Source organism: Haemaphysalis longicornis, unplaced genomic scaffold, assembly GCF_048455015.1.
Source record: "Haemaphysalis longicornis isolate Haplotype H1 unplaced genomic scaffold, Haemaphysalis longicornis Haplotype H1 scaffold_7, whole genome shotgun sequence".
Classification (NCBI taxonomy): domain Eukaryota; kingdom Metazoa; phylum Arthropoda; class Arachnida; order Ixodida; family Ixodidae; genus Haemaphysalis; species Haemaphysalis longicornis.
In genome coordinates this window covers 135447038-135462349 of record NW_027526422.1, presented here as the reverse complement: position 1 = coordinate 135462349, position 15312 = coordinate 135447038, and the positions used below count along the sequence as shown (strand labels likewise).

General features: G+C 46.3%; 1 protein-coding gene across 1 annotated transcript; it reads right to left on the bottom strand.

The window, feature by feature from the left end:
* Window positions 1-2585: 2585 nt before the first annotated feature.
* Window positions 2586-15042, bottom strand: LOC144146550 (uncharacterized). Its single transcript, XM_077678494.1, has 6 exons — window positions 14930-15042; window positions 13149-13992; window positions 8851-8855; window positions 5132-5173; window positions 3122-3980; window positions 2586-2718 (listed from the first exon to the last, which is right to left on the bottom strand). Coding segments are annotated over exons 1-6 (1755 nt in total). The 5' UTR covers window positions 14933-15042; the 3' UTR covers window positions 2586-2716.
* Between the last annotated feature and the right edge of the window lie 270 nt (window positions 15043-15312).

Here is a 15312-nt window from a genome sequence, read left to right as displayed (position 1 = left end):
AGTAGATAGTGAGGAGGAGGGTAATGTGCCGGGGTTCGAACACCCACCCAAATATTTCGAGCACCGCATCGTCCTCACCCCTCCTCTCGCCCTTTTTTACCCGTGGTATTTACACATATACACATGACATGGATTGAAATGCAAAAACAAGTATATGAAGAGTGTCGGTGTGTTTACAAAAAAAGTTCGCGTTTCGAAAACCCGATCGCTTGACTTTTTGCACGCGTGTTTTTTTGTGACAAAATGTCATTTACGAATCAAGCCTTCGGTGTCCTACGTGGACTCGTTTTTACGTGGATATTATACTGGAGGAAACAAGAAACCACAGTGCCCTAAAGCCTGCTCATGATCTCTGAAGGCGAACGCATGGATCTATATATATTAGCGACGTCTTTGCTGCTACATCGTTCTGGCGTGTCCTCGCTTTTGTTTCTTTGTTCTATAGAGCGAAAAACTTACACCGGCTTCTTTGTCTGCAGCACCGTGTTCGCGCATCTTTCTTCGCTTTCATTTCTTCAGCCTAGGGAACGAATAAAATCAGCAATAACATTGGTACCTGCCAAAGTTTCCATGCAATTTGGGTTGTGCGCTGCTGTTGTGCACCTGCTCGAATTACGTGCCAACACGGTCAGAAACAAACGGCACGCACCATTCTACAACTTGTATGTTTGCGCCCTTTATTACAAAGATCCCTATTCCTGGCCTCTACTTCAAGTGGTCTTGTGCCACAAAGAAAGGAAAAACAACTTTTTTTTTCTACCGCCCGCAACTTGCTGGAATATCACACAGCGGCAGCTCATGGGGTGATTACTGTGGAGACCTAGGTTTAAATTACTTCGTGTCAGACACATGCTTGCAGTCAGAAAGGCGAAATTGTCAAGTACCTAAATCCACGAAAAAGCGCAATTGTTGTTGGATTTGTCCGGTCGAAACAAATCCAGTCGCTATAAAGAGCAACTAAACAGAAATCACATGCGTGATCTAATGGGATTTGAGCGAGGGTCTGCGAAGTAGCTCCCCTATGTTCTACCAACTGAGCTATCTGCGCACTTTTTTTCTTCATTTCATAAGAAACTATTCTCCAAGATATACAATCCCGTGCTATATGCGATCGCTGCGCATTCACTGATGTACTTCAAAAGGCAACAGTCGGTTCACCAGTAATGATCACAATAATGCTGTTTGTGTCCACAGTAGGACAAAAGCCTCTACCAAAGATCTCCAGCCACGCCTATCGAGTGCTAGCTGAGTCCAAGGTTTCCCCAAAAATTTTCGAAGCTCATCTCTCCATCGTGTTCTTGGTCGACCCCTATTGCGTTTAGGGTCTATTGGGAGCCACTCTGTCAAACGAATTGTCCACCAGTTGTCCCCCATTCGCAATACGTGACCAGCCCATGTCCATTTCTTTCGCTTAATTTGAACTGGAATGTCCTCCACCTCAGTTTGTTCCCTAATCCACGAGGATGTTTTCCGGTCCCTCAGCGTGACCCCTAGCACTCGGCGCTCCCTGACCCGTTCTGCCGATCCCAGTTCGTTTTCAAGTCGATGGATGATACCCCAGGTTTCTGCCCCGTAAGTAATTACTGGAAGGATGCATTAATTAAATACTATCCTTATGAGTGACACAGGAAGCTTACGAGTCACGATATCTGAGTTATTACCAAAAGCAGGTTGCCCCATGCTTATTCTGTGGGTAATTTCCCGTTCATGGTTCGGATTCCCGTTTATGGTTCATGGTAATGAAATTCCGTTCATGGTTCATAGAACTTTCCCGTTCATGGTTCATGGTAGCGCCATCATCTCCTGCCGCTTTGTCTTTCATCATTGCTTGGAGCACCGTCACTATCTACAAATGTTTGCACCAGTACAAATGTTTAAAGGTCAGGAAACAGACACATGTTTGGGGGAGATGCAACCAGTCAGCGTTTGGGGTTGAGCTGCTTAGACACTATGCACAAGCACACACTGTTCGCGGTAAGGTGACGCCGTGCGCCAAGGTTCCGACGCGTTCGGGTCAATTATTCGGCACTCCCAAGCAATCACTATGCACAAGCACACACTGTTCGCGGTAAGGTGACTCCGTGCGCCAAGGTTCCGACGCGTTCGGGTCAATTATTCGGCATTCCCAAGCAATCATTCGGCATGAATACATATCAAAGAGGGAAGTGTTTCTTCCTAGACAGACAATCAGTTAGAATGGGATGAAACCTTTCAATAATTTATGTTATATTACTTTAGCGATAATCCTAAGAAATGTGTGCACAAAAGCCTTGACTGAATCAGGTTGCCACCTTGTACATTGCACGATTCGGGAGAAGGCAGAGTTTGACTGGCCTCGTGATGTAACAAGGAACGTGCCCACAGAGGTTTCGCTGCAGCCAGGCAACATAACATAGGGTGAAAAACAAATATCGCCAAAATTTGATCAACTGGTTAAACCTACAATACACGAGTTTATTCTTGATACCTGTCAAAGAGACTGAAACCTGCGCTAAGTCTAAATATCAATTTCACAGCTGCACTCATAATGCCTCTGTAGTCATCAGACAGGCTGCGCAGCAAATATGATGGACAGCACACGAGAATTCAATTTGTAAGTACTTTATTGTCGCACCGTTATCAACTCGAAATGGCTTCGTGAAGACGACGGATGCACCTAGGGAATTTATTATGTCTTCTATGTTTAGGAAATGACTATTCTTCCTGAAGAAGGTGTTTCTGAAAAAGGAAGAAAATAGCAATAAGGTATTAGGCCTCGGCGATCACCACGCTCTTTTCCACCAACATAGGCCGACAAAATGTGAAAACTATAAAGTGAGTATCGTGGTCGTTTTTTTCGAACACTCAGAAACACATTAAACCCTCAGGGAAGTAATATACAATGTGCAAAGAGGCCATGCTTAATCAAGCCAACAAGTAATCAAGCTAGTTCCGAAAAGCCATTACTTTTACAGCAGAAGATTTCTGCGGTTTCAGATGAAGAAAAGTAATCTCACGCACCAAGGTACACAATGTTACTTAAGAACGTTTAAGGCACAAGATACAAGTTGTTGCATGCAATACCGCTGTTGTTTTCTGTAGTCCTGTCCCGCCCATTTCATGCAAATGCTCAAGTACTTACACTTCTTCTTGCGGAGGAGGGTGGTGTAGTCGAAGGGAGAACCAAGGCCGTAGCCGTAGTTCAGGCCGTAAGAGCCGAGGCCGTGGCCGAATCCGTAGTGGCCGGCACCATAGCCGAGACCGCTGACACCGTAGCCGTAGACTGGGGCAGCGTGGGAAACGCCGTAGGAGACAGCTGGGGCAGCATGGGCGACGCCGTAAGAGACAGCTGGAGCAGCATGGGCGACACCGTAGGAGGCGACGACTGGGGCAGCGTGGGCGACGGTGGCCACGGCTGGGGCGTGGTGGACAGCGGTAGTGGTGACGGCTGGGGCAGCAGCGTAAGTGGCGACTGGAGCAGCAGCGTAGCTGGCAACTGGGGCGGCGTGGTAGGAGGCGACGCGGGTGACGGCTGGAGCAGCAGCGTAGGTGGCGACTGGGGCAGCGGCGTAAGTGGCAACTGGGGCAGAGCGGACGACGCTGGTCACGGCGGGGGCGGCGTGGTAGGTGGCAACACGGGCCACAGCTGGAGCAGCGGCGTAGGTGGCCACTGGAGCAGCAGCATAGGTGGCGACTGGGGCAGCGGCATAAGTGGCGACTGGGGCGGCGTGGGCAACGGTGGTCACGGCTGGAGAAGCGTGGTAGGTGGACACGGTCCTGGCAACAGCCGGGGCAGCCACGGCGTAGCTGGCGGCTGGGGCGTAGCTGTAGCCCAGGCCGAGACCGGAGTAGCCGACACCGTGGGAAAGGCCGTAGTGGGACAGGCCGTAGCCGCCGTAGCCACCGAGGCCATATCCGAGGCCGTAGCCACCATAGCCGGCCAAGCCGGTGTAGCCAGCGAAGGCGCTGGTGGCCAGAGCGAGAACAAGGCAGGCACGGATCTGCGGTTTGGAGATACGTGAATGGTGTTTGAAATTTTAGGCTAAAATAATTTATTTGCATTCATATAATCGTGTCTTTTATAGTTTCACCCTCTTTTCAAGTAGTGAACTGCGTACAGCGGTTTGTGCTAAAAAAAATGCATAATCGCAGAACTGAACTGCCGAGAATAGTTGTAATGGCAAAAGTGTTTAATATTCTGAAGAAACCAGCACTATATTTATAAGACAACCAATACAAAAGTGGCACAACTTTCTAGTATTACCAAATGTGGCATCCATGGTTCATTTTATAGAGAAAAAATATTTAAAAAATGCTAAAATTCACTAACAAAATTTTGACAGTTCAAGTAATAGAGCGCTGTTACCTGGTTAGCTAACACAAAACATGCATATTTGAAAAACGGTATAAATGAGTTTAAGAAATAAAAACGGGACCCTTGAATGTACTATGAAAATTCCTGGTAAACGCTTTTGCTTTTTCTTCAGGACATGGAAGTTCTGAAAATTATAGTTCTTGCTAGCAGAGAGCAGCACAGCTCGATTTGTTCATCGCCAAACGAACGCCTTTCAATTTCAGCTTCGCTATGTATCCAGTTATTTTACAGTGGCTATCGAATACCGTTATTGCTGCAACACAAAGGAACTCGTACAATAGCCGCACTGCCGCTCTAATGACGCAATTTGACCGCGCAAACAACGCAAAGACGGGTAACCAGAGAAATGTTTCACCAAGGAGAGCACCAGAGAAATGACCCTGTCTGGCTTGAAGTGTTCCTTATGTTCTAGAGACAATTCTTAGGTTTTACTATACAATTCTCAAAATGTTTGTAAATATCCTTTCCTTCACCAAATTTTACACAAACGCAAAGTTTTTCGTCTATATGCTACATGAAAATAGTTTCAGTATAACAAAACTGCAGTTCCAGTCTGTCAGTTTTGACACTTGCCATTACTTGACGTTTTTGAATGAGCCATAGAAATTCTGCAAAATGTCACCCTTAGCTCTACGCTACATTCGAGCACATCTCACACATTTATATTTTGCTTCGAGATGTGGAGTACTTTCAAACGACTTTGAGCGACTAAAAGTGATGTCACTCGTTTAGTTCAATGCTTGGGTTGTACACGCTGCGCTCTCCTTGTGGGCTTACCATGGCGTCTTTCAGCTGCGGATGGTCCAACTGCTGATTTCTCTACACTACGAGCGCCTTTTTATATCAGACGCATTGCGGATGCTCTTCCTGAAATTTCTGAGAGAATTGAGAGCGAAAGCAAAGACAGGTTACAGAAAGAAGCAGGTTACGCAAATATGCAAAAAAGCAAAGAGGCTACAAGAAGGCAGTAAACGGAGACGGTCGATCCCCACGCGTGGAGTGCATATCTATTAGAACCGAAGCGTCGCGTGAAGAAAAGCTTCGGGCGTTTGCGCATGAAAAGGCGCTACACCCTGACCTTGGAATAATTACAAGTCTACGTGCAATATACGATTTCGTCGGGCCTATAGCCAAGCATTTATGATTTATAAGGACGAAATGGATCACAAGGATGACAGTGATCCATCGATTAGAACCTTGTTGCATGCTGAACGCTGCAACTAAATCGCGACGAGTTTTTCACCGCCGTATCGGGAGCACGGATTTTAAAAATATCTACTCTAAGGTCAAAATATTTTTTTCACTAAAGGGCAGACGCTGTTTCTATATCTTATTATTCCGGCAAAACAGTTCTTGTAGCCCAAATCCGCCTTCTTGACCTTCTGAGGTTGCGTGGTTCATGACGCCGCCCATGCCGCCGTTATGGGTAACAAACTTTTTATACCGTAAAATGTGCGTAGGGTTTCTTGCTTGATTACTGACAGTTGGCCCGGACGTCTCTTCATGTTACACGCTGCGGTGCTCTTTCTTAATCACTAGACAACAGTGATGTTGTATTCGCTACCCTCATAAATCAGCTGGTAGATGTTCGTAAATATATGGTATCTTCGAGAAGAGCACATGAGCTACCTTCCTAGCGTATTGATTTTTTATATTGTTGCTGGATATAACGCACCACCGAAAAAAGCTTGGGCCACCACTATGTTACTCAATGGACTATGCTCTTGGCGCTGAAAATTTTAAATAGGCTTCGAACTTTTATTATCAGCGCTAGTCTTTTTTGGGCAACCTAAAATCGAAAATCGGGACTGTCTCGGTCTGTCTGTCTGTCTGTGTGTCTGTCTCTGCCTGCCTGTCTGTCTGTCTGTCACTTGAATCAACCACGGGTGCTGCCTGGCCGCCACCGAAGAAGAATACGCCAGTGAACTGCAGGTATATGGCCTCAAGCTCTTGTTTCTTTTTCTAACGCTATAAATTTGCCCAACTTCGCGCAGGTTCGCTACCCTTAAACCACGCAAAAACACCCATACTCTTTTTTTCTATTTAGGCCAGACTTTTAGAGTTTAAATTACTGTGAAAACCTTGGAAACTAACAATAGGGGTTTCTGCCTCCGCTTACTAACCCCGCCGTTAAAATGTAATACTAGTATATCAACTGCGACGCAATTCTGACACAATAGCACCCTATAATCACCGAAATCACCAAGAAATTATTAACCTCAGAGATACTTTGTTAAACAATCGTCCCTTGCGAATTGAACAGTGTCATATCTGTGGTAAGCCGAAATGCTTTCATCTCCCACATTTCTAACCAGCCCAAGGCACGAAAAAATACGACACCTAAAATTTTTGCAACCACGTCCGCCTAACAACTCGCAACGCGTCCGAACACATGTGATTTATGCAATGCCACTAATACCCTAGCAAGAACACGTTTATCGTGTAACGCTTCCTCAGCGAGCTAAGCTAGTAACTTTCTGCAAATGCCCGCATTACACGCTTTATTGGAGCAGACATAGGGGAGGTGAAATCGGGACCCGTGGACGGGGTTAGACGGCATGGGCGGCAGAAATCTATCGACTTTAGACGTCACTTGCATACAATCAAATACATACGCATTGGGGTGGTGGCTTTTTATAAATGGAGCCTGTAGGGAGGTGTGGTTTTGCATTTCTACCAACGTCGATGCTACACAGGGTTTTGCTTACTTAAATTCTCTTTTAAACCAAGAAAAACGCAGTCCGCTTTTTTCTTTCCTTATTTGGTGACTTTTTCGAATACAATACTTTTGTATTCCTGCACCTCCCTCGTCGCGCTCCGATCGTCCTTGTGGAAATTTTCGCGGCTACATCAGGCCACAGCGTAAAGGTTTATGCGCTCACACCACGAACAGGCATCTATTGTTACGCCCTCCTTTATTTCGTTGTGGCTTTTTTTGCGTTATTTTAGATCATGCGGCCCATTGAACGTGATTGCATCTTGGCATACATTGAATTTATTATGTTGCCTTTCACGTCTTTTCTGATACCATCATAACATGGGTGTATCTGGAAGCCTTTTGTAGTTTAAGCACCCCTTATTCTTATCCTATATCGTCTTTCGCGTGCTCCGAGAAATTTGCTTTTTATAACGGCTATAGCCGGCAATATCGCTATTTGCCTTACTTCATTGTATACTTGTTTTGTGAAATGTTCAACCTTTTCATTTTCAAAAAGCCCGTTCATTTCAGTTCGGTAAGTAAACAACCAACGTTAATGGTATCCCAAAGTTTTCATCAAAAAAGAAAAACCCTAGATAATCCTTTTTATCATTTGCGTGAAGTTGTTTCCTTATTTTTCTAGAGTCAATCGATCCCTTGACTAACGTGCTTACTGCAAAATAATTTTCTGCAAGTTATTCTGGAACCACTTCGCACACATTTTTATTTTTGTGCGAGAAAAATAGGTTTTCCATTTTTGAAAAACAGGGTGGTTCCGAAGACTCGTGGGCCAAAGAATTCAGAGTCAGTAAGAAAGAAGAGGGCTCCCCATCGTTGCTAGGCAAAGCCGAGACTACTTCAGAATGTGCAAATCTGCTCGCCTCCTGGAGCAAGAATTCCGACCCAGGGAAAATTACTAGGGCGCGTCTGCGCTCGCGCTCTCTCCTTTCAAGCCGGCGGAAACTTTCCCCATGCGGCGCTGAGCAGCCGCTTATAGGTGGCTGTGCTCGGTAGGGTCATACGTGTGCGCAAAATGTGAAAGCCGCGTCTGCCTTCGCGGTGCTCGGAGGGTGCTTAAGCGCCGGTGTATATGCAACAACCAGCCCGCATAGGACGCTTTTCACTGCAACCGCGTGTATTGCTGAAAAAAACGTGAGCTTGTTATTCCTGAAGAATTAACGGGCCCAATTGGCGACAAAGCTGACGTCGAATAGGTTGCTGGCGCCAGCGCCCGTAACAGCCACACCGCTACCGCGAGACTGCGTATCGTGACACAGCCTGATCTTCCCAATAATTAAAACGCAAGTAAAGAACCCCACTGCTAGGTAACGCCTGGGCGTGTGTAGATAACGTAGAAAATGGAGGCTGTGAGGGCGGTGTTCGGCGGCATGCGCCGAAGCACGCACTCCGCTGACCTCACTCAGCGGTGCTACGGCCGCAATGGCTCGCCGCGTCAAACATTGTCGTAGGAGTAGCACTCAGCGCGGATCAGTTGGACACTATTTCTTTTGCATTATATACCTCAATTTCTGCAGAGGTCCTCGAAGTGGTTTCCGTCAGCAGGAACATGCCAAAAAAATTCGCAGGTCATAGACAGCCTGTAAAGTGCTATGAAGTCAGAAAAGTACACAAAACAGTTCAAGAAAATCCATTTTATACTTATGAATTACATGAAGTCACGTAATTAGAACCAAGCAGCTAGCGGAAGCTGAGAAAAATTTGCACGAAATGCAGCGCGAATCCAACAAAGGAGCCTCTGGTGCAGTATGTCAAAACAAAAACATGCCATCACGCGTACGCAAACTGAGCAAAGGCAAAGGGAGTTAAGCCACCTACTCATACATGAGACAGCACATTGCGACCCCCAAAATGTCTACAAACGGCAGTCGAAAGCAACAGAAAGCCAGACCGCCGTTCTAATTGGGGTAACGACGACAACATGATATCCAATGAGACGGTCTGTAGGGAGACGTATGAACGCCTGGCAGCCACGAGAAAACCAAACAGAAGGACATACGCCGATAGCCATCCTTTTATAGGCTCGCTCTTCGGACCTTTGCAAGAACCAATAGCTATAAGTTCCTCAAGAAAGTAGGCTAGAATATATATATATATATATATATATATATATATATATATATATATATATATATATATATATACGGTTGTACACACTCGTATTTTTAACGCTTATTTGTATATGTGTGTAAAGAGCTAAGGAAGCTGCTTGGAAGGCTATAGGCGGCTGTAGACTGCCGGCTCAAAGCATCGATAAATTTTTCATTCGTCGCCAGCCCTTATAAAACCATATAAACAACTGCATACGAGCAAGTAAAAATAACATTCTATTGCCGGCGTCTCAAAAATATAGCAAAGGCAGCTACGATGTATACCACAATGGGACACGGTACATACAGATAAAAATTGAAACAAAATGTGATAAACCTCGTCAAGAGCATGAGGTTTCTGTGATGTAATGGCGGGGATATTGCTAGCGACTATGGTTACGCCAAGAAAAATGCACGCAAGAATAGGGCGCAAGCCCCACAGCGAAACTACAACAATAAAGAAAATGTAACATAAAAAGTAGATTTAAACGGTGTCCGCCCAGCCATAGCGGCTGGCCGCCTCAATTGCGGTGCCTCCTCAAGGGCAGGCATTACCTAGGCAATTTCGGACTGATTGTTCCTCTTGCTTGCCTCCAGGCAGCTATAGCCCGGTACAGACCATAGATGAAGAATATAAGGAAGAGGAAGAAAAAGAGCTTTGGCGTATAATTGCGCTGTAGGGGCGTGCATTGAGACATGTAGGGCAGCTTTGTGAAGTGTGTTAACGGAAGACTGAACACTTCGCATTTGTGTATGGGTCAATGTACACTATAAGAGACAGTACAAGGTTTTGTTCGGGGTGAAGGCTGTTACCATTTGACTGGATCTGCGTTTATCGAGGCCCCTGCGTCCCTTGACCAACCGTCGGACCAAGTGAATAACTTGGTCGTTGACACATCGTTGATGCTTGGCGGCGGAAATCAAGGACAGGTCTGATTTCTCTGGAGCTGCGTGCAGGCCTCTGCGAGCGAAGAATCAAAACATGCTGTCAAGGTCAGATGGCAAAGATATTTTATCCTCCCCTGAAATCCATGAGTGCACCACAGGTTAATCTCATCAGCGTATAGAAGCGACTGAACGGTTGGGATTTCTGAAAAGGCTCTGGCAAGAGGGGCAAGGCCGAGGTTGAAGAGAGTAGGTCACGCTACAGCACCTTGAGGGTAGCGCAGGTAAGGGAATATGAGCGGGGATAGTTTTAAGTCGAAATCAGGCCTGTGAGGAGCGGGGGAACGAACGAATATAAGAGTAGAGGCGGGAGCTACAGGGAGTGCCTTCGAGTGGGGAAAAGATGGAGTCGTGAAGGAGGGTATCGATAGCCTTGCGTACGTCCATCATCTAGAGATGTAAGTTTTGATAGCATTTTTAGGGGCCTGAAAGAAAACAGGCTCTTTAACACTTTTTTGTGCCCTAACTGTCGTTCCCGATATATTTTTGCCTTATTATAGAAAAGAGTATAATTTTTGCATACTGCACCACAAAAGCCCCAGCGCACCTTTTCCTTTCAAAATCTGCGCCCGATTTCACGTTAAGGCATTGATTTCAGAAAGAGTTTTTTCACTGCAGATTGATCGTACCGCATCAAATTTTCCTGTAGCAGTGTTGTTTTTTTGTTCTTATCCTAAAAAAGGAAGAAAGCAGTTTTTTTATGCTGCTTGTTTTTGTTTTTCAATCGGTCCCATCTCTACCACCGTCATGGGAGCTGGAATTTGATGCCCTAAGCACTATTACGATAAGGCTTGACCAACAAGAGCTACGCCGTCAAAACGCTTGAGTTAACCACCGAAAGAGCTGGTTGCGTAATTACACCAGATATGTGATGAAACAAAAAGTTGTGAAAGGAACAGTTATAATTCGTTTACGCTTGTGAATACAGGGTAAGTGACGTTACCTCCTTGGAACGCCATGTGGTGCCCAATCTCGTGCGAAAGCAGCAGAAGCAACTCACGCAGTTTTCCGCTGTGAAATAAATCCGTGAAGGGCGATCTAACCATCACTGATGTCTAGAATTCTGCCTTCGTTTCTTCTCCATTCACGTGATCCATAACTCGAAACCTGCATGTAACTAAAAATCTGGATGTGTCGAAAAATTGTGAGATTTTGTCAACTTCGTGACATCCAGATTTCACTGTATACACCATTACCACAATACCAGAGCGATTCCGCCCAAAGTGCCGTGAACCACTAATCTTATAAATAGCCATGAACTCGCCCATTTGGGCGCCGCTTTTTGAAAAGGGAGGCATATTTCTTAGCGGCGGACACAGGATCAGCTTATAACGAGAAATGAGAAAACAAAACCGGATAAAACTCATTCACAGAAAACTCATCTGCAGAAGACAACATATCACAAGCACAAATGTTTGTTAAATGTGCTGTACTTTAAAAGTGTGTTCCGTGGCTGTTGCACTGGCGACACCTGTTGTCGTATCCTTTCGTGAGAGATCTCTTCAATACTCCTGTAACGGGGCCGATTGCGTAATTGTTCAGTACCGGGGATTAAAAATGTTGCGGAGTAATGGGGAATCTAAACAAATCAGGCTTAGTAGCTTTTGAAAAGGGCTACGTAAAACGCGAAATGGTATGGCAGGCGCATTCCTACACACACACACACACACACACACACACACACACACACACACACACACACACACACACACACACACACACACACAAACACACACACACATACACGGACACGCACACGGCTGCCTTTTGAAAGTGTAAAATTGACATGCCTCTCAATTATGCGTGTTCATCTTCGTGTGGAGGGGGTGTTCTGTGGTATTGAGGAGGAAGTAATGATTATTGCTGGTAATGATGGCAATGCATCATTGCACAAGTAAGTATGTAAGGTTGAAAGGCCAACTTTGTAGCCAGCCATACAATGTTATCTAGTATGAGATCCTCACGCTAAACAACGTGTATTCTTGCACTACAAGGGAGATACTTGTGGCACTTGCGTAGTGCTTAATAATACCTCCGTTTGTTCTCAATGCATTTTGGTCTCAGCTGGTGCCATACCAAACATACAGCATCGCGATCTGACGAAGAGAATGATTTTTGACCTTTTGAAGTAACTAGGAACGTTCGAGCTCGTGTTTTGTGCGTTGAGGCATATTCGACACGACACGAAAAGCAGAATTATAGCTTAGTACACGCATGGTGGTTACAATGCACGAAACCCAAATTTTCAACTTTGCATCCCGTCATCAAGATGGTGGTCGCCAACACAGTGTCTGAGTATCAACGTAGTGGCTGTGGCCTTTGTCACCACACAGCCCTCGAAAATCAAATAGAGCAACGATCATGGACAAGAAACAATTTAGTTTTTTCGTATTTTATTGCGCCATCTCTCTTAACTATCGCTGGCTTCACCAGAAAGACAGATGCACCCAACAAATTTATTACGTCTAGTAGATTTGGAAAATCACTATTGCTCTTCCGAAAGAAGGTGTTTCTGAAAAAGAAGAAAAAGAACAATTTTAATAACAATTAGGGACCAGTGCTGAGCAATCAGCACCCTATCACCCAATTACATCCACCAAAAAGATATGAAGAACAGAAAACGTGCAATTCTGGCGGTGTAAGGGCTCTCCACATTCTACCCGGCATTAAAAGGAGGAAGAAGAGGAAGAAGACCATGTTCTCTCTTTCCACGGTTGAATGTTAAACCACCTGCCCTTGAAAGAAAATTAGCTTTAGCACACCTGAATGGTAACACAAAAACATAGCGAATACCACTACCAGGAAAGCTATATAAATCGTCCTGACAAACTATGCCTGCACAGGGCACGCCACCTTCCGCATTAAAAATTACCCTATTTACACATAGGAACAGTACAGGAGACAATAATTACCCATGCTCCAAAGTACAAGTCGTTCTTTATAGAACGTTTAGAGCTAAAAAAATCTCTGCGGTTGCATGCATTTCAATATTGTGCTGCTCCAGTCTGGATCCACACAGTTCTAGAAACGCTTAAGTACTTACACTTCTTCTTGCGGAGGAGGGTGGTGTAGTCGAAGGGAGAGCCAAGGCCGTAACCGTAGTTCAGGCCATAGGAGCCGAGGCCGTGGCCGAAGCCGTAGTGGCCGACACCGTAGCCGAGACTGCTGACACCATAGCCGTAGACTGGGGCAGCGTGGGAAACGCCGTAGGACACAGCTGGGGCAGCATGGGCGACACCGTAGGAGGCGACGACTGGGGAAGCGTGGGCGACGGTGGCCACAGCTGGGGCGTGGTGGACGGCGGTGGTGGTGATGGCTGGGGCAGCAGCGTAGGTGGCGACTGGAGCAGCGGCGTAGGTGGCGACTGGGGCGGCGTGGTAGGAGGCCACGCGGGTCACGGCTGGGGCAGCAGCGTAGGTGGCGACTGGGGCAGCAGCGTAGGTGGCGACTGGGGCAGCAGCCACGACTGGGGCAGAGCGGACGACGCTGGTCACGGCTGGGGCGGCGTGGTAGGTGGCGACACGGGCCACAGCTGGAGCAGCGGCGTAAGTGGCAACTGGAGCAGCAGCATAGGTGGCGACTGGGGCAGCGGCGTAAGTGGCGACTGGGGCAGCGTGAGCAACGGTGGTCACGGCTGGAGCAGCATGGTAGGTGGACACGGTCTTGGCAACAGCTGGGGCAGCGACGGCGTAGCTGGCGGCTGGGGCGTAGCTGTATCCCAGGCCGAGACCAGAGTAGCCGACACCGTGGGCAAGGCCGTAGTTGGACAGGCCGTAGCCGCCGTAGCCACTGTAGCCACCGAGGCCATATCCGAGGCCGTAGCCGGCAAAGCCGGTGTAGCCAGCGAAGGCGCTGGTGGCCAGGGCAAGGACAAGGCAAGCACGGATCTGCGCATTGAAGATAAAAGAATAGTGCATGACTTGTTTTAAAGGTTAAGTGATTTTGTGCATTTTCGCAACCCCAGTTTCTTAATTATTAGCGGTGCCATTTCGAAGATACCCAGAGGAAGAAGTCTACGCTTGGTAAATTTTATAATCTGGGCACACTGATAGGGACTTTGCCCTGACTTTCCCAGGATAAAATTTGGCTAACCTTTATAAAGCTTTTAAAGAAAACCCAAAGCTTTATTTTTGGATGCTACAATAGAGCAGTAATGTGAAGTAACCGCATATAGACAGAGTGCCTTTCAGCTATGAAACCAGCTACATGCGGGGTTTTCCGTGTTGGAACGTCTCACCTTAAGGATTTAGGTTAAGACTAAATATACCAGCACGTTCACGGATGACTTGCTTATAGGTGCCCTTCCTATGGAGCCTACACTTGCCAGTGTCTTCGCAAGTCATTCTGCTTTCATCCTCCACTCAGCGATCCAGTCTGCAAACCTTCCACACAAACCCACCTCGACCATCACATTTAATATTTTTGAAGCTTCACCGACTATCGAACCTCCATCACCTATCCAACGCCTAAGCACACCATCAGCGCAACCAACGCAGCTATAATTACACGTTATGAGACAAAGACCCCTCATGTGAAAACAGAAAACTAAAACGATTGTAAGCAGCTCCCCTCTCTTTTGCCTTAGTCCAGTCGACCTCGCGAGTTCATGTAATAAATTTCTCTACAACCTGATTTCATCCATACTGAGTCATCGCAAAATTGCAATGTTAGCAATGATAAATTCTGAGCACATCACACGAAGTTGTATTTCTGCTACGATGTAACAATGCTTAAAGACGAGGTTTGGACGGTGGAACCGACGTCGCTATGAACGTCTGCTTAAATCATACTCGTTTGCAGAAGCTGCCAGACTTGTGCGCTTACCATGGTCTCTTTCAGCTGCGGATGGTCCAACTGCTGATTTCTCTACGCTGCGAGTGCCCTTTTATACCAAACGTATAGCGTATGCCGGTTCCGTGATTTTTCTGCTAAAAGAGATGAAAAGAAGAGGAAGGTACACAAACTAAAAAAAGGTATCAGAAGCCATTGAACGTGGACGACCGATTACAGAGCATGAAGTGCATGACAATGAGCCCGCAATGCACCGCACGAGGCAACGCTTCAGGCGTTCAAGCAAAAAAAAGGAGCTACACCGTGACCTTCGCATAATAACTAGCCTAAGCACATTGTAGGATGTCGTCACTCTTTAGACACGTATTCATGTTTGATCAGAACTGGTTCGATAAGGTCGAATGAAGGCAATCTGT